This window comes from Alexandromys fortis, unplaced genomic scaffold (assembly GCF_014885135.2).
Source record: "Alexandromys fortis isolate MF-2015 unplaced genomic scaffold, M_Fortis_MF-2015_v1.1 scaffold_1, whole genome shotgun sequence".
Taxonomy (NCBI): Eukaryota; Metazoa; Chordata; class Mammalia; order Rodentia; family Cricetidae; genus Alexandromys; species Alexandromys fortis.
Genome location: NW_026067927.1, coordinates 4,302,859 through 4,325,126, shown reverse-complemented (window position 1 = coordinate 4,325,126; position 22,268 = coordinate 4,302,859). Strand labels below are relative to the sequence as shown.

At 52.5% G+C, this 22,268-nt stretch overlaps 2 protein-coding genes across 3 annotated transcripts; one reads left to right on the top strand and one right to left on the bottom strand.

The window, feature by feature from the left end:
* Positions 1 to 366: 366 nt before the first annotated feature.
* Usb1 (U6 snRNA biogenesis phosphodiesterase 1) lies at positions 367 to 11,507 on the bottom strand. The gene is made up of 7 exons (XM_050144052.1): positions 11,313 to 11,507; positions 10,269 to 10,435; positions 8,249 to 8,432; positions 5,416 to 5,469; positions 3,760 to 3,865; positions 2,446 to 2,529; positions 367 to 1,363 (listed from the first exon to the last, which is right to left on the bottom strand). The coding sequence occupies exons 1-7, from the start codon at positions 11,414 to 11,416 to the stop codon at positions 1,259 to 1,261; spliced, it is 804 nt and encodes a 267-aa protein (XP_050000009.1). The 5' UTR covers positions 11,417 to 11,507; the 3' UTR covers positions 367 to 1,258.
* A 40-nt stretch (positions 11,508 to 11,547) lies between these two features.
* Znf319 (zinc finger protein 319) lies at positions 11,548 to 20,716 on the top strand. Of its 2 annotated transcripts, XM_050144049.1 has the most exons (3): positions 11,548 to 11,593; positions 11,931 to 12,265; positions 13,898 to 20,716. In XM_050144049.1, the coding sequence occupies exon 3, from the start codon at positions 14,152 to 14,154 to the stop codon at positions 15,895 to 15,897; it is 1,746 nt and encodes a 581-aa protein (XP_050000006.1). In that variant the 5' UTR covers positions 11,548 to 11,593; positions 11,931 to 12,265; positions 13,898 to 14,151; the 3' UTR covers positions 15,898 to 20,716. The 2 variants fall into 2 exon arrangements, with proteins under 2 accessions (XP_050000006.1, XP_050000008.1); XM_050144051.1 differs by lacking the exon at positions 11,931 to 12,265 and having other exon boundaries at positions 11,551 to 11,593.
* The last annotated feature ends 1,552 nt before the right edge of the window (positions 20,717 to 22,268 follow it).

Here is a 22,268-nt window from a genome sequence, read left to right as displayed (position 1 = left end):
GGGTGTGGCATCAAATCTATGCCCTCTGAAAGAGCAGCTACCTCTCCAGCATCCCCAAACCCAACATTTTTTTTTCTTGAGTCAGTTACCACAGAGGGACAGTGCGATGGCTCACTGGCTAGAAGTACATTTTCAGAACAACCATGGAGCCTACAAAGTGGCAGGAAAGAATTGACTCTCGAGAGCCGTTCGTGGAACTCATGTGCCTGTACACACACATGTGTACGCTAAGACAAATAAATACATAAAAATCTCTAATCATAACAGAGCCTCGCAAGAACCCCCTGGACCGTGCAGCACAGCTGGAGGGGAGGCAGCGGCACCGCTCACCTTAAAAGTGGGAGTAGTTTAAAAGAAGACACCACATTAAAAAGGCAGATTTTATTTGTTGAACATAATTTAAAACTGTAAAAAAATATTTCTTCATCCGTTACTAGAAATCCCCATGACAACTGGAGAGGATTGGTTCTTTGCCCTGAGAAGAGCTTGGTGGAAAATAAAATCCCCTGTGCCTCCCTGGCCCTCTCCACCTCCCACCCCACCCCACCCCTGAAGAATGCTCAGCCCCAAGGGCAGGAGTATTTTGCCTGGAGGGAAGGTGTCTCTGTGCTTCTTTGGGAAAGTGGATGGGGGGAGTCCAGGGGTCATAGGTGTTGGAGGCCTGGCCGGCAGCTATAGCCAGCCAAGACGAAACATCTGCTGGGCTTTCCCCAGGCACCTGGCTGGGTAAGTGGGAGGAAGGAATGAAGAAAACTGCTGCTGACCACAAATTAGCACCCCGTGCCCTAACCCTGAGATGACCTCTCCTGGCACAGGATGGGATGAAGGGAAAAAGTGATAAATAAAGGAGATTAAAGGGGGGGAGGGGTGACAGACTCACCGAAGCCCCCAGTTTGACAGAGGGCAGTCCGGGCACACTGAGTTTAAAAACTCTGTGTTGGCCAATGGCATGATACATATTACTGCAGGGGGAGACCTCAGTGGGGACTCCCCTGAGTGGGCTCCCCAGCAGGGCTCATTTTCTTTTCCTAGACTGACAGAAGAAATTAGAGGTCCTGGCTGCCCTCTACTGGTGATTTCTGGAAATGACCACACCACAGCAGCAACCTACCCACCTACCACCCTAAAGGACCAGGAGAGAGGAGCCCACTCTACAACAGCGCTAAGTGTGTGATTAGGACTTTTTGCTGGGGGTACACCAGAGTTGGCAGCAAGCTCCTCCATCTCAGCTGGCCTAGAGAGAGGCATGGGGCAAAGTTCACTTCAAAGGCATCGAGAAGAATTTGTTCCCGGACTTGCAGCGGACCTGCTCAGCCAGCACACGCAGCAGCATCTCCGAGTCTTCAAACTCATCCACGATTTCCTTCAGCCAGCAGGGAGATGACAGACACATTAAGAGGAATCGGACCCCGAGGCACCACAAACAACGCCAGTCTGCCAGTCCCATAGGCTGGGCAATACCAGTCACCTTACAATCCTATGAGCTAGGGCCTGTCACCTCCACTTCCGCTGACAGTAAGGACACACGGAGCCCTCTGGTTTAGTTTGGGGCTGGGCTCTCCTGGAGCTCTTGCTGCCTTCCACATGACCAGGCTAAGAGGAAGGTGCCAACAGAGATCATGGCCCAAGGCCAGTACAGATTTTGACTTGCAAAGTACTTTTTAAAAATCCAAACCAGGCACTGAGGACAGTCTGGTCTACTAAAAGAGGCCATGTCTTGAAAAACCAAACCAAAGTAAAATAGAATTAAAAAAATAAGATCAGAATCAGTTGCCAACACCAGAAAATCAGAAGACTGCACGTAAAAATCTGAATTTCTGGCTTCTCTTGAGAAAAACAGGAGAGCTATAGACTCGCGCACCGCCAGGCACTGTGCACGGGCACGCCGGGAAGGTTACCTGTTTCACCGGCTATCAAAATGTAGCCAGAAATGGCAGCACAGACCTGCAATCTCAGAATCTAAGGTAGGAGGAACACGGCAAGTTTGAGGCTTGCCTGCTCTACAGTGAGCTCCAGGCCCAGCAAGGAGACCTTGTGAGACCTGACTCAAAGGTAAAACCCGTGATGTAACAGGCGCTGAGGGCTGGAGGTTCCTGGTACCTGGCATTCTTTCTCTATTTACAACTGCCAGACCCAAACCTCTGACCTCAGATAAATGGCTGGGCCAGGGTGGGGGAGGTCACCCTCATCCCGTGTCAGGTGTAAGGCGGGGCACACAAAGTCCTAGAGGTTTTGTTACAGTGCAGTTCTGTTACCCTTAGTGCCACTTAGATCCCAGCTGCTGGCTCAGGGGTGACACTCTGAGAGGAAGGCGGGGTTGAGGGCCTCTTCTATGTCACTCAGATTCCTACAGATTTAGGTTCCAGTGTCCAGTCCTTCCCTTTCTGTCACTGGTTCATCATCACTCTGGAGCTCAGAGCTCTGCGCCCTGCCCTGGAAACTCACCTGTAGTTCCCGCAGGCACTGTCCCTCCAGCTGGAGCCGTGCATCACCCACACACCAGGCCAGACTGACATGAAATGAAGGGTCCTAGGGAAGAGGAGCAGGGACTCAGGCTACCACGGGATGCCATGGCAGACCCATCCATCACAACAGGTCTATGACAGTCCCGTCAGGTCTCCCTGTAGGATCCCTGGCCAGTGCCGAGGGCTGAAGTCCTGCCCCGTCCCCTGCCCACAAAGTGGCTTGTGCTGGTCCCCACTACAGACTGAATTGTACTCCTCCCCAACTGCAAACAGTGAAAGCCTAACCCCAGTGTGATGTGTGTGATGTGTCTGGAGGTGATCAGGGTTAGACGAGGGCACAGGGTGGAGACCTCAGCAAGAGATGTGCATGGGCAACGGCTCGGCGGTTACGAACACGGGCAGCTTTTCCAGAGGACAAAGGTTTGATCCTCAGTGCCCACTTGATGGTAACCAGACTCTGTAAGGAATGTCTGGAATACTAGTCCCAGGGGGATCTGACGCCCTCTTATGGCCTCCAAGGGCACTGCACACACATGGTGCATAGCCGGAAAGGAAAGCAAAGCATCCATAAGCACACAAATAATTAAAAACTAAGGGGGGGGGGTAGAGAGCTATGTGCTCCTTTTCCTCCATGAGGGAAGGGCACAGTGAGGGATGCCTCTTACAAGCCACAGCCCTCATCATATGAAACCAATCATATAGGTGCCTTAATCTTGGACTTCCAGCTTCAGGGTTAAAGGCATGCGTTATCATGCCTGGCTCTGACTCTATTTTCTGATCCAGAACCTTCCAGCAGAGGCCATACTTTTCAAATTAAAAGAACAAAACTCAAAAATGTCAACAATTTTGGAGAAACAATAATTATCTCTATTCAAAAATAACTGCACGCCTGGCATGGTTCTGAAAACACGAAGAATAAAACCAATGGCCTTTTGAAGCTGTGCCACTCAAGCTGGACTGTGAGCCCCCACAGGATAGAGGGAGGGACAGTGAGGATGTGAAGCTACAGCTCTTCCAGAAGGGCCATTTTACTAAGTGCTGGAGATGCCTACGAACAAGGCAAAGCCGGGCACCTCACAGAGCTGAAAGCACAAATCTCAAGATGCACAAACAATGTTCTGATGTTGGGCTTTGGGCTGGCTCAGGGCTCCACATGGGGAGGTTCTGGAGGCCTCTTTAGTTTCCCTCTGATGGGGCTTCTCTGAGGATGCTCTGTTCTAGACGGGCCAGCGGGCAGCAGCCCCGTGACAGACAGTAATCATCTCTGTTCATTTTCCTCAACTGTGTGCATTACCTGGTAGAAGGTGGTGAGGTCAAATTCCTCCATGACTCTGTCTACCTCTGAAACCAGGTCCAGGAACTGGGCATGCCCTGAGCTGACCTCGAGTCCGATGAAGGTCCTAGGAAGAGGCAGTGGAGTCAATAGGGGCACAAATACAGCCTGCGAGAGCACAACCTCACAAGCAGGAGCAGGAGCAGGAGGCATCCAACGGGAAGCCAGGGATCTGGCCCGTGGCTCAGCCATCTTCCAGTGCATCCCTGCTGCTCCATGGACCACCTTCCACCCCCTTCTTCCCTCACTTAGAAACCTGCCCTCACTGGACGCCTCCTCTCCTGTCTAAGGAGCCCTGCAGGGCAGCCTTCATCTACCACTGCACACTTTGCCCCCTTGCCTGCTCCACTCTTGGGCGGACTCCTAGACTCATCACCCTCTCCAGGTTCTGCTCTCTGGTACCCGCTTTCCCCTGCAGGTAAGAACTGCTGTCCTCAGCAATTAAATCCTCCCCTGAACCTGCATCTTCAGCCAGCCCTCATCCCATTCTCAACAAAACACCGTAAAACAACAACAACAAAATGGTGGCCTGCTGTCTTCCTCTAAAGTATCTGGTCTCCCACTTTTAAACCTCCCTTAGAAATGCTCTTGTCAAAGCAGCCAATGGGTATAGTGATCTCTCTGTTAACAGAGTCATGGATTCTGTCCTCACTTGCTTGTTAGTATCTGACACATTTGGCTTCCCACTCCTGGAAACCCTTCATCTTATATTATAAAGTTCTGTAGCCTAGACTGAAGGGAGAATTGAGCTCTCTCAGAGTGGCTGGGAGGGGTGGCTTGGTGAATGAACTAGACAGGAGGCCCTGCAGATAAAAATGCCCTCTTTTTTGGGGATGGGGGAAGGGAAAGTTTGAGACAGGGTGATGGGGAATCTTTGTCAACCAATTATCTTTAAGAGGTGGAACCAAGTTAGGGTGTGGCTTTCTGAGAGCCAGAGAAAAACATGCTTCTGCGTGCTCTCTCTGCGGTTCCCTCGCAGCACAGCTGAGCTCAGACTTCTCGTTCCTGTTTCGTGAGTTTGCCCCTTATAATATATAAAAACATAATTGTTTTATCTTTTAGCTAGCCTGGTTATTTCTTGACCTGAGGTAATTCAACAACAGGTTTTCTCTGTGTAGTCCTAGCTGTCCTGGAACTAGCTCTACACCAAGCTGGCCTTGAACCCACTGCTATCTGCCTGCTTCTGCCTCCCAAGTGCTGGGATTAAAGGTGTGTGCCATCACTGCCAGGCTAAAAATGCCTGCTTATGTTCACTTAGTGCTTTAGGACTTCTAAGTTTTGAAACCTCATTGGCTCCTTTGGCAATGGTCAAGAGAGGGGAAGTGAGAAATGGTGTGGAAGGGAAGGCAATGGGAACTCATCACAATGGCAGGGAGGAGGCTAGACAGGAACCGGCTCCACCTGCTCAGGCTGCTCTATACTGAGATGGCTCTCCTGCACCTGCACTGCTCCCAAAACTCCCTCAGTGCTTCTGCATAAGCTTGAGTTTTGTTTATTTTTAATATTTATTTATTTTATTATTTTTTAATTTATTTTATTTTGGAGAACAGATGCCCCATAATATATGTGAAAGCAAAGTGTATCCCTTCTATCTTTGCAATACAGTCAGGGACCCACCTGGTTTTCTCTTGGTTGGTATAAATCTTTACCTGATTAGCAGTAAAGAAGAACCTGAAATTTAAAAGAAGAAAGATATTTCAAGGAAAAAAAGAAAGACGTAAACAATAGTTCATATTTAAAAACAAAAACATCCCCAGCCTTTTCAGCAGGGGATGGTGATGTGATGGGTGCCTACAGTCTGTGCTCTGGAGACCAAGGCAGAAGATCTCAATTTACAGTAGCAGTCTATCTCAACAAACAAACTAGCAACATCAGCCCCTCTAAATACCTCCCCTAAACAGCAATTTAAAATATAATTAACTCATTTTTACAAGCAATATTGTTATTCCATGATTGAACTAAAAATATCTTATAGTTAGACAAGATCCTAAATTACCCCTGTAGAAGCAAAAAGTTTGCTTTGCAAAGAACAGTTCATCCCAATAGGTAACTTGAAACCACCTATGTACTGAGAAAATCATTCATTGTGTGGGTGGAAACAGTTGATATGACCCTGTGAGGCAGGCCCTATAATTACAGACAAGAAACTGGACCTGTGAGGCTGACTTTGGTGAGGCAGGAGATGAGGCTCAGTCCATTTGATTGCAAAGCCCTTGGTCTCCCCTAAAGAGTGAGTCTCTGTTGAAGCGTGTCTGGTGGTGGGAAGTAGGGCAGAAACCCCACTCACCCAGAACCTGTATTAGTTACTGAAGTGCCCAGGTTTGGTCATCTCAACTCAATGCACTGAGGGTTTGCGGCTGCTCTAGCTTCACTGAGGACACAGGGCAGCAAAGCAAAGACAACATCAAGTCCATTTCCTCAAAGACACAAACCAACGCTCCAGGGGCCGCTCTCTGGTCCTCAGGTGAGCAGGGCAACAAGCCAAACATGTCCCACAGAGAATGATATTCTCGAATGACTCTTGGGTCGTCTCCAGAGGTCCCAGCTTGCTCTGTTAAGGAACTAGTGCCCACTAGGATGCCAGGGGAGTGGCTTCCCACCAGACCTTGTTCATGGACTCTCATGCACTGGCTTCTCACCTTCATGCAGCATGCAGTGCACCTGTCAGTCTTGTTACCATGACAATGATGCTGATCACCCAGCCTGAATGCTAGTTTGTCCAGGAAGAAAAGGGCAGCATCCTCTAGAATAAGGGAAAGGGCATTTCCACTCTTTACTTAAGGGGAGAATATGAGCAGAGTCAGACTAACCAAAAGTCATTCCCATGACATCTGCTGAAATCACATGGAAATATATGAAAGACTGGAATTCTGATACCAGGACCCAATTAACAAGCTGGGCATCCTGTATACACCTGGAATCCCAGCTATAAGCTGGACAGAGAGGATTGCTGGGGCTCGCAGGTTCCAAGCCTAGCCAGGAAAACACAAGTTCCAGGTTTGAGAAAGGCCCTGTCTCAAAGGAACAGGCAGAGAATGACAAGGACAGCTGATGTCTGCTTTTGGCCTCCACATGCAGAGGCACAGACCCCACACACATATGCATGGGCATGCCACGCCCACACCCACAAACACTTTAAAATTTCCTTTTCTTTTTGAGTGTTTTATCTGCATGTAGTCTGTGCACATGTACGGAGTGCCTATGGCGGCCAGAAGAAGCCATCAGAGCCTCTGGAGCTAGAGATACAGACAGCTTGAGCTGCCAATTGGAGCTAGGAACTGAATCTAGGTCCTCTGCAAGAACAGCCAGTGCTCTTACTGCCGAAGACCATCCCTCAAGCCTAATAAACACATTTTAAAAGGAGCCTGCAGGGTAGGGGAGAGTGTAGTGGGTAAAAGTTGTAGCTGGACAAGTGTGAGGATGTGAGTTCAAAACTCTGGAGCCCATGTAAAAGCTGGATACAGAAGTGTGAGCATCTGCACTTCCAGTGCTCCCATAGGGAGAGTGACAGGTGGGAGAATCCTGGACGCTCAGGGGCTATGCAGTCTGAGACCCACGGCAGAAAAACAATAAAGAGATCCTATCTCAAGCAACGTGGAAGGTAAGGACCAACACCTGACTTCTACATGCATGTAGCTGTACTCACAAGAAGACACACACACACACATACTGGTGGGTTCTTGTGTCACTGAGAGAAGGAAGTCAACCTCATGGGGCAGAGCTGAGACAACACAGCTCAGGTAACATCTCTGGCTATATCCATCTCCTCATGCATGAAACTAGGGCCGTCTCTGAACCCATCTGTAATTCCAGTTGGGTGAAGTCAATTTAGGTTGGGTTCTGGCACCTGGGACAGACCTGATAGAATACAGCTGGCTTACTAAATCTGGTAGTGGCGATCCCAGTGGAGGAGACTGAGCAGTGCTATAGTCCTGGTTTTCTCACCAACTGACTGCAATGGAGCAAATTCCTTCCTCAGGCCCCCTGAGCAGTGGGGTGGGATCTTAGCTCTGATCCATAACAAAATCAGAATTCTTGGCTGACCTAGGGACCTAACGTGAGCTGGCGTCTACTGTTGAGGGCAGCTGGTGGGACAAAGCCCTTGGGCTGTGAGGTTGCCCTCTGGAGCAGTGGTATCAGAAGTGAACTAAACTGTAGGATACTCAGTCTCTGGAGAGTTGCAGACTCGGTATGAGAGCTGCTCTCACATATTTGGGAAGAGAAGTGCTGGAAGCCCTAGGTGCAAGCACAGAGACAGACAGCAGGGTTTCTGCATACAGCAGAGGGAGAGTAGCTGAGCAGTTCATGTGAGGTGCCCGCATCACACAGGAGGGGACACAGCAGCCTCAGGTCTGGTCTTCTTGCTTGGCACCATTTCTATCTCCAAGCACAAGGGGCGGGGGGGAGACACATATGACAGACACGACAAACAGAAGAGGGAAGTGCTCACCTTTGGAAAGAGGCCATGTGATCTTTGAGCACCTGCACAAAGGGAAGTATCCAGTGGTGACGGAGAACCACGCTCTGAGACAGGCTGATGTGGAACTCTTCCATCTGCACCAGTCGGGGCACGAACGTCTGAGCTCGGTGCAGCAGCATGTCGAGCAGCTCCAGGAACTCTTCCTTTGCTTCGTCTAGAGAAGAGAAGAGTGAGGAGAGTAGACTGGCCTCAGCCGAGCTGTCACAGAGGAATAAGGAGCCCGGGGAAGCCGGGTGGTGGTGGCACACACCTTTAATCCCAGCACTCGGGAGGCAGAGACAGGCAGATCTCTGTGAGTTCGAGGCCAGCCTGGTCTACAAGAGCGAGTTCCAGGACAGACCCTAAAGCTACAGAGAAACCGTCTCGAAAAGAAAAAAAGCCCAGAGAACAGAGAAACCCTTATTAGCTGAGTTTCAGGTGTAGCCTATGTCTGACAACCTGCCAATATTTTAATGAGAATGTCTTAAAATAAATGTATATGATATGTGTATATGTATGTATGATACATATGGGCACACACGATAGTACTTTCCAGTCCCTCGAAGGGCCACATTCAGACCTCTGTATTGTTCATTAGCTATCAGAATCAATAAGATCAACTTCATTACACTTTAAAATATCTGCGCTGGGGCTGGAGAGATGGCTCAGAGGTTAAGAGCATTGCCTGCTCTTCCAAAGGTCCTGAGTTCAATTCCCAGCAACCACATGGTGGCTCACAACCATCTGTAATGGGGTCTGGTGCCCTCTTCTGGCCATCAGGCATACACAGACAGAATATTGTATACATAATAAATAAATATTAAAAAAAATAAAACTAAAATATCTGCGCTGAACAGACACTGCCAAGGGGTTTTGGGGGGCAGACTGAGAAACACCTAATGAGGAGTACAGAAAACAAAGAACCTCTAACTCACAGAGATCTGCCTGCCTCTGATTCCTGAGTGCTGAGATTAAAGGCATGAGCCACCACTATCTAGCATATATTTTATTTTACTTATTTTTTGAGACAGGGTCTTACTATGTAGCTCTGGCTGGCCTAGAACTCAAACTTAACTCGGGGGTTGTTTCTGCCCCCAAGTGCTGAGATTAAAGTCATGCCCGCCTAAAGCATCCTTAGGCATATCTGTTCAAAGTAAGGAACAACCAAAATGTCCTTTAGTAGGTGAACATGCAGCCAGACAGTGGAATATTAGCACTAAGAAGAAATGAACTATCAAGTGTGCCAAGGCACAGAGGAACCTTAAATGTACACTACTAAGCCAAAGCAGCCGATCTGAAAGGCTAAATACTCAATGATCCCAATTCTGTGACGGTTTGGAGAAGGCAGATTTGTGGAAACACATTGCTGGAGGGCAGGGATGGCTAAGTTGGGCATGACAATTTGTATTGCAGTGGTATCACTCTCTACAATAGTGTAGATGCACACCTTTTTAGGTTTGTGTAAACTCACAGAATATACAACACCAAGATTTACCCATTATACAAACTGTGAAGTCTGGTGATTATAATATGGGCTCAAGCCGGGTGGTAGTGGCACACACCTTTAACTCCAGCCCTGGGGAGACAAAGGCAGGCAGATCTTGGAGTCCTAGGGCAGCCAGGGCTACACAGAGAGATCTTTTCTCCAAAAAGCCAGAAAAAAAAAAAAAAAAGCAGGTTCATCTATTATGAGGGATGCAGCATTCTGACAGTGGAGCTGATAATGGACACTACACTAGGTTAGAACTGCCACCTTGTGTGCTGTGCTAAGAAGCTGATTATCCGGACTTAACCTTCCGAAGAGATAGATATTATCAGCCCACTTTAGGGAAACAGAGCCCCTAAGAAGCCGGTAACTTCCAGAACACCCAGTGCGGCCAGGTCTGATCAGCCTGTCACCTCTTCAGGGCTGGGGTGGGATGAGTCCAGCACACAGGGCCCTGGTTTCGTCCTCCTAGCCACAGCTAAGAGGTACCTGTTTCTGGCCATTTGCCATTAGTAAGGGACTCACACGGTATGTAGATGTGGGTGGCCCAGTTGCCCCGCTCATGGGGAAAGGAGCGAATGCGCCCCCCGTGTTTTGTACTGTCATCCTCGGGCCCCTCCTCCACGCCAGAGAACATGTTCAGCACACTGTCAGGTACCGGGAACCTCTGAGTGGGAAGGGGGTTCTGGCCACTGCAAAAGAAGAAAGAACAAGCATGGTCTCCCTTTGCACACACAACGAAAGTTCTAAGCTCTATGCACAGTGATTCTTCAGCAGTCTTGTCATGTAGTATAGGCTGGCATCAAATCGGATCCCCCTTCCTCAGCCAAGCGGCTAAGTGTGGATCTCCAGACAGGTGTTTGAGCTTCTAGAGAGCCACAGCGCTCTAGAATTACCGAAGCCTCCCAGTTATACTGGGAGGCAGATCTCAGCGGGGTGCTTGGTCCCCATGGGAAACACTAGAGCAGGCAGCAGTGTGGCATGGAGGTCCTTATTACCTAGCCGAACAGGCCTGAACTGAAGTAGCTCTGTGATCTTGTACACTCATTTCCTTGTGTGTAAAGCATATTTCTATTTGCTAGAGCTCTTGTGCAATGAACTGACGACATACTGCGCTCAGCAAAGACCGGTATTTAAGGACCTAAGGTCCTTGAAGTCTAAGATCCCCATGGATTTTGCATCAGTCTGGAGAGTCCAGTTCCAGTGTGGCTCCCAGTGGCTGTTCACTGAGCATTTACTAGACGAGTGAAAAGCTTTGATTGTTGCATTGTGTTCAAATGGAGAAACAGATCTTGGAAGGAACATGCTTGCACACCAAGGGAGAAAAATGCACCGGTTAGAGCTGGTCTGGAACCCATGACCTCATTCCCAACTTTGCCTTAGCCAAGGCGGTGGTGGTGCCATTTTGGGGCTTTGTCCAGGGTGTGCTCTGAATTCTTCTTTCCCTCGTCTTCCCTTTTTTTTCTTCCCGGGGAACCGACCCACCCTCCCGGGTATCCCGGAGGCTCGGATCCCATCAGGGTTTCCAAAGAATCGCGCCCTCGCGATAGAAACTTCCTCGCTCCTCACCAACGGCGGCCCTCCGACCGGGGTTTGCTCCGCCCCGCAGCGGCGGCCTCCGCTTCATCTTCCGAACCGCTGCTGCTGTAGCCCACCAGGGGCGCCTCGCTCATGGGGCCTTGACCACAGGCGGAATCCGCGGGCACCTTAAGCCGGCGCCCCGAGTTCCGATGAGCCGGAAGTGCTCTCTAGGGGGCGGGACCTAGAGTAGCTCCACCTCGGGGCGGGGCCTTGCGACGGAGGGGGCGGGACCCAGAGGACTACCGCAAACTGCGCCCGCCGGCTACACGGTAAGTGCTGTGGGCGGCCTTCTTGGCGCGTTCAGCCGCCCTAGTGCCCCAGTGCGGCTCCGCTCGTCAGCCCTGCACAAAGTCAGAGCCCCAGGGTCACTCTTGAGAGCGAGCCGAGCGGCACGTCCGCTGCAGAAGACCGGAGAGGCGGTGGGACGGGCTGTGGCCAGCGGGGACAGGGCTGGGGCTGGACCCCCGGGCGCCTCCGCTCTGTAGGCTTCGGGGAGCGGATCCCGAGGCTCCGGCCCCGCCCCTCCGTACCCACAGGCTCGGGCCGGCCGGGCCACGGGTTCCCGGTAGGGGGCGGCCTCTCACCGTGCCTCTGGTTCCTCCGCAGCCGCCGCCCGGGCCGCGGCTCCTCCCCCGACCCCGCCTCCCCGGCCTCGCGCCGCCCGCCCGTCCGCCGGTCTCTGCAAGACCGTCGGTCTGTCCGCTCGCTCGTCCGTCCGCTGCCCGGGTCCCGCTAGCCCGAGTGCGCGAGTCGATTCGTCGGTTCCGGCCACCACAAACCCGTCTCCCGCCCCGAAGCGGTCCGCCTCTGCTACGCGAGGCCGGGGATTGGCAGGGCGCGTAGGCCGCGCCGCGGCGGATGGAGCCGGAATAAAGAGGCAGCCGAGAAAGCAGCTGGTCTCTGCTCGCCCCGCGCCTGACCCCGCAGGCGGCCTGGAGTAGGTGAGCGCCAGGGCACCCGGGGCTGCATCGGGGGATCACTCCAGTGCCCACCGCACCTCGGGAGAGCCCCCCTGGGCTCTCGGATGGCCCAGGCCAGGCCTGGAAGCACAGACGCTTTCCGGGCACGGTTTGAGGCTCTGGGGCCTTCTTCGGCCCGAGCCACCCTTTCTCGGGACGCAGTGGCTGGGCCATCCGGAGCAAGAGCTGACAGGAGGTAGCCCAGCTGGGCCTGATTGGAGGTGACCAGCTTTCATTCAGTTGCCCAGGGAGGAAGAAGGGCTGGGGTGGGGCGCAGGTGGGGGCTTCTCCTTGCTTTTCCAATCCCACTCGTACTCTCTCCTGCCCTTTGCAGAGTGATCTGCGAGTGTTCCTGGCTTTTCCTTTCTGGAGAAGGGTCGGGGTAGGCAGTGGGGTTGCTCCTGAAGGTGGAGAGTGGGGTGGCCGCTGGAATTGACAGCCATTCATACCAGGAAAAATAACACACAGTTGGATTGATACAGCTAGACCGGACAGCGTTCAGAGCAATCCCTCCTCCTCTCTACCTTAGGAACGCTTGTTCATACTCCTTGGTACACACTCCTTGGAATAAAGGCGCAGCAGCATCTTTATTCCCTCCATTCCCAGAAGATGCTGAGGATGACAACTTTCAGCTTGATTCTTAGGTTTCTTTGGAGTAACAGTTAGAAGCTGGGCTGGCTTGTGAGGTCATTCTCCACCTTTCTTCCTTTCTCTCAGAGAATACTTAACACACTTTTAAATTTAAGCGGCAGATGAGCCGAGAACCTGGAAAGGGGTTGCCTTTGGTTCCAAAAGTTCCTCCCTCTCTGGGATTGCCTTGGGCTTCCTCAAAGAGGAGAAACAGAGATTGGGGGTTGGGTGGGCTTTATCTTGCATTGATTATTGTGAATGTTTTGAGCCTGGAAGAAAAGCACCCTGTGGCATGCTTTATCCTGTCTAACTCCGACATCCTCTGGGAGATGGTTAGAGTACAGAAGTTCAGCTTGGGTGGGTCTATGAACCTGTCATTTAACCCTCCCTGCAAGGCCATTCATCCTGTTGTAACTAGAGATGCATGTGCCCTGGGAAAGGCCTGGGGTGCAGGTGAGGAAGAGCGTGGACCAGTCCCATGAAGAAGAGGGTTTTGAGATGGTCCTTAATACCCTTGTGTTAATATTAGCTTCCAGAGTCCATTTGCCTTAGGCCTGGTGCCTTGTGGGTGTGGTTTCCTTCTGCCAGCAGACTTCTCTGATCTTTTATAACAGCGGTGTCCTCATGTTAATGTGAGAGGGGCTGGCAGGCCTTAGGGACAGGTCACCCCAGACCCTGTGAGGCACCTGACTGAATAAGGCCATATGGAAACTAGAGGGGATTTGTGGGGGCTGAGATGCCCCCCCAAGGATGGGGAGTTGAAGAAAATGGGCACAGACGTGGCTCCCTTCCCCTTTGCATGGAGGGGTGGAGCTGCCACCAGACTTCCTTGATAGCACGTGAGGGGAGCAGCTTTCCAGCCCGGAGCATCTCCCTCTCCTGAGGTAGTTTGTATCTGTGCCGTGAGTGTGGACAGTATAGGAAAAGATAAGTGGAAGGCCACTTGTTCCTGCCTCAAGTTCACTGTGTCTCTCTTCCCTACAGAACCGATTACTGGGGAAAGCAGAGCCTTCTCGGCATTGCTGGGACCCTGTCCCGAAGAGCCCCCTGCCCTGTAAGCACTGCCTTGTAGGCTGTCTTCTTGGCTCATGACAAGGGCTCTCTGACCGGCCCTCCTCTGTGCCTTGTGTGAGGTCCTTGTCCGGCCCCGATATCCAGTAGCTTCTCTCAGGGTTGGGTTCATCTTGAGCGGGAAACTGAAGCCATTACTGTCCAAACCCAGTTTCATCTTCCCAAGCATGTCGGAAAGTTGGCAGCAGCCACCACAGACACAGCCACAACAGCCACAGCCCCCACAGCCTCAGCACCATGCAGAGCCACCCCCAGCCCTGGCTGAACACACGCTGCCCCCGGGCACGGCTGAGAACCCGCTAGGCTGTGCTGTCTATGGCATACTGCTGCAGCCTGACCCAGGCCTGCAGCCCCCACAGCATGCACCTCTGCAAGCAGGGGAGCCCAGCCCCAAATGTGGTGTGTGTGGCCATGACCTTGCACACCTCTCCAGCCCTCACGAGCACCAGTGCCTGGCAGGCCACGACCGCTCCTTCCAATGTACACAGTGTCTGAAGATATTCCATCAGGCCACTGATCTGCTGGAACACCAGTGTGTGCAGGCCGAGCAGAAGCCTTTTGTGTGTGGTGTCTGCAAAATGGGCTTCTCACTGCTCACCTCACTGGCTCAGCACCACAGCTCCCACACTGGCATGGTGAAGTGCTCCATCTGTGATAAGACCTATAAGCCAGCGGAGGCTGCCGAACCGGCCACCACTACTGCCCCATCGCTGCCCTCGGCACCTCCCCCCGCTAATGTCGCCCCTGCGGAACAGCCTGAGAAGCCCTACAGCTGCCCTATCTGCCAGAAACCCTTCAAGCACCTGTCGGAGCTCTCCCGGCACGAGCGGATCCACACTGGAGAGAAGCCGTACAAGTGCACGCTGTGTGACAAGAGCTTCAGCCAGTCCTCCCACCTGGTGCACCACAAGCGCACGCACAGCTCCGAGCGGCCCTACAAGTGCGCGGTCTGCGAGAAGACCTTCAAGCATCGCTCCCACCTGGTGCGCCACATGTATGCGCACTCGGGAGAGCATCACCTGTTCCGCTGCAATGTGTGCGAGCTGCACTTCAAAGAGTCGTCGGAGTTGCTGCAGCACCCTTGCACCCCAAGCGGTGAGCGGCCCTTTCGCTGCGGCGAGTGCCAGAAGGCCTTCAAGAGGCCATCGGACCTGCGACAGCATGAGCGCACTCACAGTGCCGAGCGGCCCTTCAAGTGTGACCTGTGCCCCATGGGCTTTAAGCAGCAGTATGCGCTGATGCGGCACCGGCGCACACACAAGACGGAGGAGCCCTTCAAGTGTGGCCTGTGTGAGAAGGGCTTTGGGCAGCCGAGCCACCTGCTCTACCACCAGCACGTGCACACCCTGGAGACACTCTTCAAGTGCCCCGTGTGCCAGAAGGGCTTCGATCAGTCTGCAGAGCTGCTGCGGCACAAGTGCTTGCCGACCTCCACAGAGCGGCCCTTCAAGTGCCCGGTGTGCAACAAGGCCTACAAGCGGGCGTCTGCCCTGCAGAAGCACCAGCTGTCACACTGCGCAGCCGCAGAGAAGCCTCTGCGCTGCACCCTGTGTGAGCGCCGCTTTTTTTCTTCCTCGGAGTTCGTGCAGCACCGCTGTGACCCAGCCCGGGAGAAACCGCTCAAATGCCCGGACTGTGAGAAGCGCTTCAAGTACGCTTCAGACCTGCAGCGTCACCGGCGGGTGCACACGGGTGAGAAGCCCTACAAGTGTCCCAACTGCGATAAAGCCTTCAAGCAGCGCGAGCATCTCAACAAGCACCAGGGCGTGCACGCCCGCGAGCAGCAGTTCAAGTGTGTGTGGTGTGGCGAACGCTTCCTGGATGTGGCGCTGCTCCAGGAGCACAGTGCCCAGCACAGCGCTGCCGCTGCGGCTGCAGAGGGCGCCTACCAGGTGGCGGCCTGCCTGCCCTGAGGCCTCGGGGCCACCACCTGCCCTGTCCAGTCTCGCCTGCTTGCAGCTGCATGGCAGCAAGCCTGTCAACCAGCTCCCTCCTCAGGAGTGAGGACCAAGGGTTCTGGGCAGGTGGAGGGTGTGCATGTTCAGTTCTCCTAGAACCAGACCGGTCAGCCATGGGAGGAGCCAAACTGCTGGGGCCAGACCAGATTCCATTAATCTCTACCCCACGACAGAACTTGCTTTCTGAGATCCTGCTCCCCCCCTCCCCATTTATAGGGAACTTGAATTCCACCTGTAGTCAGGTGCCTCTGCCCTAGGTGTGAGGGATGTCAACCCAGCCTTCCCAAATCGTTCAGCCTAGTTAGAAGTCAGGTGACTCGGGAAGAAGGAAGTAGGGTTTCTCCTCAGATTGATTTGGGGGGGGGGGCAGCTTTGTGACAGTTCTGGAGACTTAGAGTATGGACCATGAGCTACAGTCTCGGATTGCCCAGCTAGGATGAATGTGCCCGAACCCCAAGTTTCTGATAGTTGAGATAAGTAGGATAGGAGTCTTTGGGCAGGGGGTGCTTGAAGCCTAGGGCCAGGGTGGGGGAAACAGAGACATCCCATGACACCCTCGGGTCAGCCAGTGCTGTCCACAGGGAAAGGGACACAAGCCTGTGTGCCAAGGGCAGTCCTGAGTCTGTGGAAGCCCCTCCTGCCTGTGAGTGGTTCTGAGCGTCAGGGCAGTGAGTGTGCCCTTGGCAGAGCTGCAGCTGTAGAAGGGGGAGGCTGTTAGTCCCCTCAACCCAACCTCATTCCTGGGGTGGGGAGGAAGGAGGACCAAGCCCATGATTTCCCCGGCAGTTATAACCAGGCCCCTTCTTCCCAAATTGTGTGAACCAAAGTGTCTGAGGCTCAGAGTCATGACTTCAGCTTGTCCCATCCCTGCCAAACGGAGTTCTGGGCACCCAGGGTGGGGAATGGCTTCTCACCCCATAGAGCCCTTCTGACCCATGGATACCATGAGCCGGCAGTCTGGTCATGGGCTTGGGCACTATTGCCAAAACAACCTGCTCTCTGTTGAGTCCTAGCCGTCCCCTTAGGCCTTTGGCTACTCACAGCCTGCCTCCTATAGCAAACTTGGGGACACAAGGATAAAGGAGCCTATTGGGCAGCATTCTTAGCAGGTACATGGTCAGCCACCATCACTGGATGGCCAGAGCCACCTCAAGAACCTGGAGGATCTTTGTTGTCAAAGTCATCATTCTCAACCCAGCCCTGCCCATGCCCCCCTCAGCCCCCCCCCCCCCCCCCCCCCCCCCCCCCCCCCCCCCCCCCCCCCCCCCCCCCCCCCCCCCCCCCCCCCCCGCCCATGAGTCTTGAAAGAAGACTCGCTGGCGCCCAAGCCAAGGGCCAGACGGTAGGAGGACACCACCACATCTCTCATCTCCAAAAGTCCAGCTGGCCGCATGCACCTGCTCTGTCTGCCCAGGCTCTGGCCTGCGGCCGCAGAGACATATTAACACTCCTCTTGACCTGACTCTTGTCACAAAGCCTCAACAGACTGGAACTCAGGCTACAACAGTCCAGTCCTACCTGCTCATTTCCCCTTTGACTTTGCATTCTAAAAGCAGTTTGTCATACTATTCATAATTCATAACATTGTATAGCTTACTTTCGTGTCATTTTGGATCATATATAAATATGAGAGTTTGGAATTTTTAAAAGAATGACTCCATTTTAGGCAGCCACTTTTGATGTTAACATCCAGTGAGTGTGACGTATGCTCTAGAAGTAAAGACATTGACCCGTGTGGCCCACAGCTCTTCCACTGTTCTTTCCAAAGGGAATGATGGGAGGTGCAGAGGCTGAAAGCCGCACAGACCAGAGAGGCAGGTGGGGGCTAGGCTTCAATCCTGAGCTTTGAAGCTTCCGGCTGTGTGACCTTGGACTGGTCACTTAACCTCTTTGACATAGTTGCCTCATCTGGCCACCAAAAACCAAACTGGGAGGCTAACTTGCCTCTGTTGTGAATAGCATGAAGTCATTGTTGAGACTGAGGGGAAGCTATGGACAAGCTGACAGGTACCAGCTGCAGTGTTCCACACCCCACCTAACTTTAAGGTTTATCCATAGCCCTTGAGGAGGGAGCTAGACTGTGAGAAACCAGCAGCTCATGAAAAGTCAGAAGCTGGAGATGGCAAAAAATGTATTCAGGTGCTCCCTGGAACAGCGGTGGATCCACCAAGCCAGGCCAGCCCACTCTCACCGTTTGGTCTGCCCTACAGTGGCTTGGTGAGCCGAGCCCAGTGCCTTTACCTCCGACCTTACACACATTTCTCCTGTGCTCCATCCTTGCCTACAGCAGTCTGTCTGTAATTCACATAGGCCAGAGTGGAACTGGAGAGAGGGAGAGATAGCCCTCAGCCTGGCATCTGAGAGCCAAGGGCACCCTGTCCTAGGTAAAAGGTAGAAAGTTAAAGGGCACCACACGTGTTCTAAGAGTGACCCATTCCTCGTGTCTGTCCCAGGCTTCAGGCCCCGCTTATTTTCTAGTTGTGTGGTAGAACAGGCCTGAACGCTCCTCTGTCCAAACCATTTGGAGGCTCGGGGATTGTTCAAGCCGCACAGTGGTAAGTGCCCTGGAGTTCCACCTGCACACATGTGGAAGACGGGCAATGTGGCCAGGACATCCCTGGCATTCTGGCTCCCGGTCACTTTTCTGACCAGGACTGTCCCTGACACCCAGTCTGGCCAGGGGATCAAGGCAACAAAATGTTCCTCCTGCCCCAGCTGGTGCCTGCCTTCCTGTGCAGGCAGAGGGGTAGGTCCTTAAAGGGCCTGCTCTCGTGGTACTGCCACAGAAGGTCACCTCCAACCTGCACCTCCTTCCTGGCCCATAACCCTGTTCTCCCTCCAGAGCTGACTGACGACGTCCCACCCAGGACTACTCGCCCTGTGACAGTCCAGAAGGCCCCCAGCCAGGCTCTGGTGATGAGGTCTGCATCCCACCTCAAGCAAGCATTTCGGTCCCTAGAGGTCACAACCCCAGGAAGAGCCTTGGCTGCTGTCGGTCTGCATCTACAGAGGCTTCTGCTGCAGTATCCTGTAAACGGCAGTCTGTGGGGACAGGGTTGTGGGGTCTCCCCCTTCCCTATGTCCCCGCCCAACCCTGGCTCTGCATTCCTGCCTTTGTTTCCTCCACGACCATAACTGAGCACCACTGTTTGCCAGGCACAAGACAAGAACTTCAGACGAGTTTAAACGAGTCAGAAGTAGAGGGGTGGAGGAGAAGGGTCCAGTTAGCGCAGTACCTGCTGCTCGAGCATGGGGGCCTGAGTTTGAATACCCAACACCTACATGGTTGTATCCGTAGGCTGGGAGCACAGGTGGGGGAATGATAGGACATATGGGCATTCCTGGAGCTCCTACCAGTCAGTCTAGCCATTTGGTGAATACTGGATTCAGTGAGAGACCCTGTTTCAAAAAATTAGGTGGGGAATGATTGAGGACACCCATGTTGACCTCCAGCCTCCACATGTATGTGCAGCCACAGGCAAACACAGTAAAAGCGGCCACTGCCATCCGGGAACAGTTCCACATCTTTCTTCACCACGCCCCATCTCAGCTTGAGCATTATTTCTGAGCCCGCCTCAGCCCCTGGGCTATGATGCATTTCCCCCATGCTGCTCTGTAATAAACAAACACTACTGTTTCTTTATAGTAGGCATTTCATTGAGTTCAAATTTGCTTGCATTGGTTCTGGAGACCCCAGATCCCATTCCTGAACCTCTTAATAGAGGTAGAAGGAGCTGGCAACTGATACTACTGGCCAGATATGTGGGTCCCCTGAAACAGCCAAGGCCCCTGTGCTATGGTCTTCGGGAAGAATGAGAGAAGGGAGCATGTGAGGCTCTTTAAGGCTGGGCTGGAAGGAGTGGGGAGAGCATTTCTGGTGGAAGGGTGGCTTTGAACAGAGTTTGGGACACTTGATCCTAAGAGTAGGACAGAGCAGCGAGGAAGCGTGGTGGAGTCTGGAAATGCCAGGGAACTGATTGTGTTCAGGTCCAAAGGGCCTAGAGATGAGGTCATGCTGGCTGCACTATCCCCAAGGTTACAACTGCAGTAAAGATTTCCTATGGGATCTGTTTATAATGAGCCATGAACCCCTGAAGGTAAAGAGGTGGTCAAGGCAGTGAGGTAGTGACCACCACTAGTACTTCTGAGAGCATTCCTATCTCTGTTTCTCAGGCTAGTCCCAAACTACTGGGCTGTCTGTCAAGCCTCAGCCTCCAGATCGTCTGGGACTATATACCACCAATCTTGGCTTCTTAGTTTTCTAACGGGACATCCCTTCTAAGCCCATCTTTAGTCCCCAGTTCCAGGAAGCACCCCTGCTTTCGTCCCCGCTCCTGGCTTGTTTCTCAGAGCAGGAAAGAAGCAGAATGAAGTGGTCACGGTCACAATTCCTCTGCTTTCAATTCCCAGCTTTGCTAGTCACAGGCTATGTGGTCTTGGACCAATCACCGCTTCATCAAGCCCATTTATTTAGACTTCTGTGAATGAGTGTTTTGCCTGTGTGTGTGTATGTGCACCACCTGTGTGCCTGGTGCCCCTTTGAGGTCAGAAGAGGGTTATATCCCCAGGAATTAGAGTTAAGATGGTTCTGAGCCTCCATGTGGGTGCTAAGACCTGAACCTGGGTTCTCTAGAAGAGCAGCCAGCACTCAACCTCTGAGCCATCTCTTCAGCCCCAAGTCCATTTAATTAACCAGCTAGTAAATGGATTTAAAACGACTTACCTCATGGGGCCTGGGAAGCACTTAAAAACTTAATAAAAAGTATATGCTCAATTGTTTTTGCTTATGCTTTCTACTCCCTTTATTGTTAGACACAGTTTCTATTTCTTGTATATATAAAGTTGGTATTAAACGTACAACCAGTGGACAAGAGCCTTAATTACTGCTATGGGTTGGCCCTTGCGGAATCCTGGACTAGGGGAATGTGGTTTGGGGTTTAAAGTGGCTTGGCCTGCAAACCTGTTTTTCTCACTGGGTTCAAAGCACCAATTAAGCAGGACCGACTGCTTGTCTGTGTCACCTGAGCGCTCCGTAAGAGCACCGGCCCAGGCAAAGGCCCCAAAGCTGGGCCACATGTGGTGAACTCTCTTAATCATTCTGGGTCAAGGAAGCAGGCCCAGAAAAAAACAAAATCCCGGTCACTCAGTTCCTTCTTGCTCCATCAAAGCTTCAAGTGTTCCTTCCAAATGACAGAGAAGAAATGGGCCTGCTGGAGATTACCCGCAGGGATGCTGAAGTCCTGCCTTGGGTGACCATTTCTCTGACACCTCAGGGGCTCTGCCATTGGCTTTGCAATGCTGTTCACTGGATTTGCATGGAGGAGGCAAATCCTCCCCAGGTTCCTGCCTGGTTGTCTGCAGAACAGCAGATACTAGATGATAATGTATTCTGACCAGTGAGGCCATTTTCCTTTCAATTCCTTCCTCCTGAGACATTAGCAAAGGATTTGGGAAGGAAGGAGAGAGTGATGAATAAGAAAGCAAGGGGTCTATCCTTGGACTACACAACAGCATGTGGACATGTGACTTGGCACGTGATTTCAGGTTTGCGGGTACCTGAGACTCCAGGGAAACTCCAGGAACAAGAACATACTGAGTTCTTGAGCTTAGTGGCTATTTGTTCCAGCTGGGACCTCTCCCTGCAGTCTGCCCTCTGGCAGGGTGAGACATGGAAGACCCAGGAGTATGTACAGATATCAGCTGCCCTAACATAGCACCAGGCTGTGAGACCCTCTTACCTGAGGGTCCCCCGCACCTAAGTCATCATGTTCACGATTACAGGAGGGGCTCAGGACGAGGGTGTATGTTGAGGGACAGATGAGGGCCAGTCGCACTGCTGAAGAGGAAAGCAGATGGCCTTCTATTTAGGTGATAAATTCCTTAGTGCCTTGAAGAGACCGGAATGCTCTCACCTCATCCAGGTTTATATTTGAAACTTGCTGCTTCATAGGGACTAGATGGCACAAGCCTAACATGCCCACTTCCTTTCAGGGAAGCTCTGGGTACCAGGAAACCCATTCCCAGAGAGGTGTCACGGATCCCTCTCATCCCCTCCTTTCCACTTAGTGCTCAAACTCAGGTGGAGGTTGCAAATTCAGGATCTTGGTTAGGGGTTGCAGGTAAGGGAAAGAAGCACAAGGAGAGCCAGATCCCAGCCTGCCTAAGTGCCTCAGCCCCAGCTAGACTTGAGCCTCAGGCCTGATATTCTACACAAGGCCACAAAACATCCATCACTAGCCCCTACACACTCTCTTCCCATTCCCTAGGTGTTGGCAAAGAGCAGACAAGGGTAATAATACATGATCAACTGTTCTTGACCCAGACCA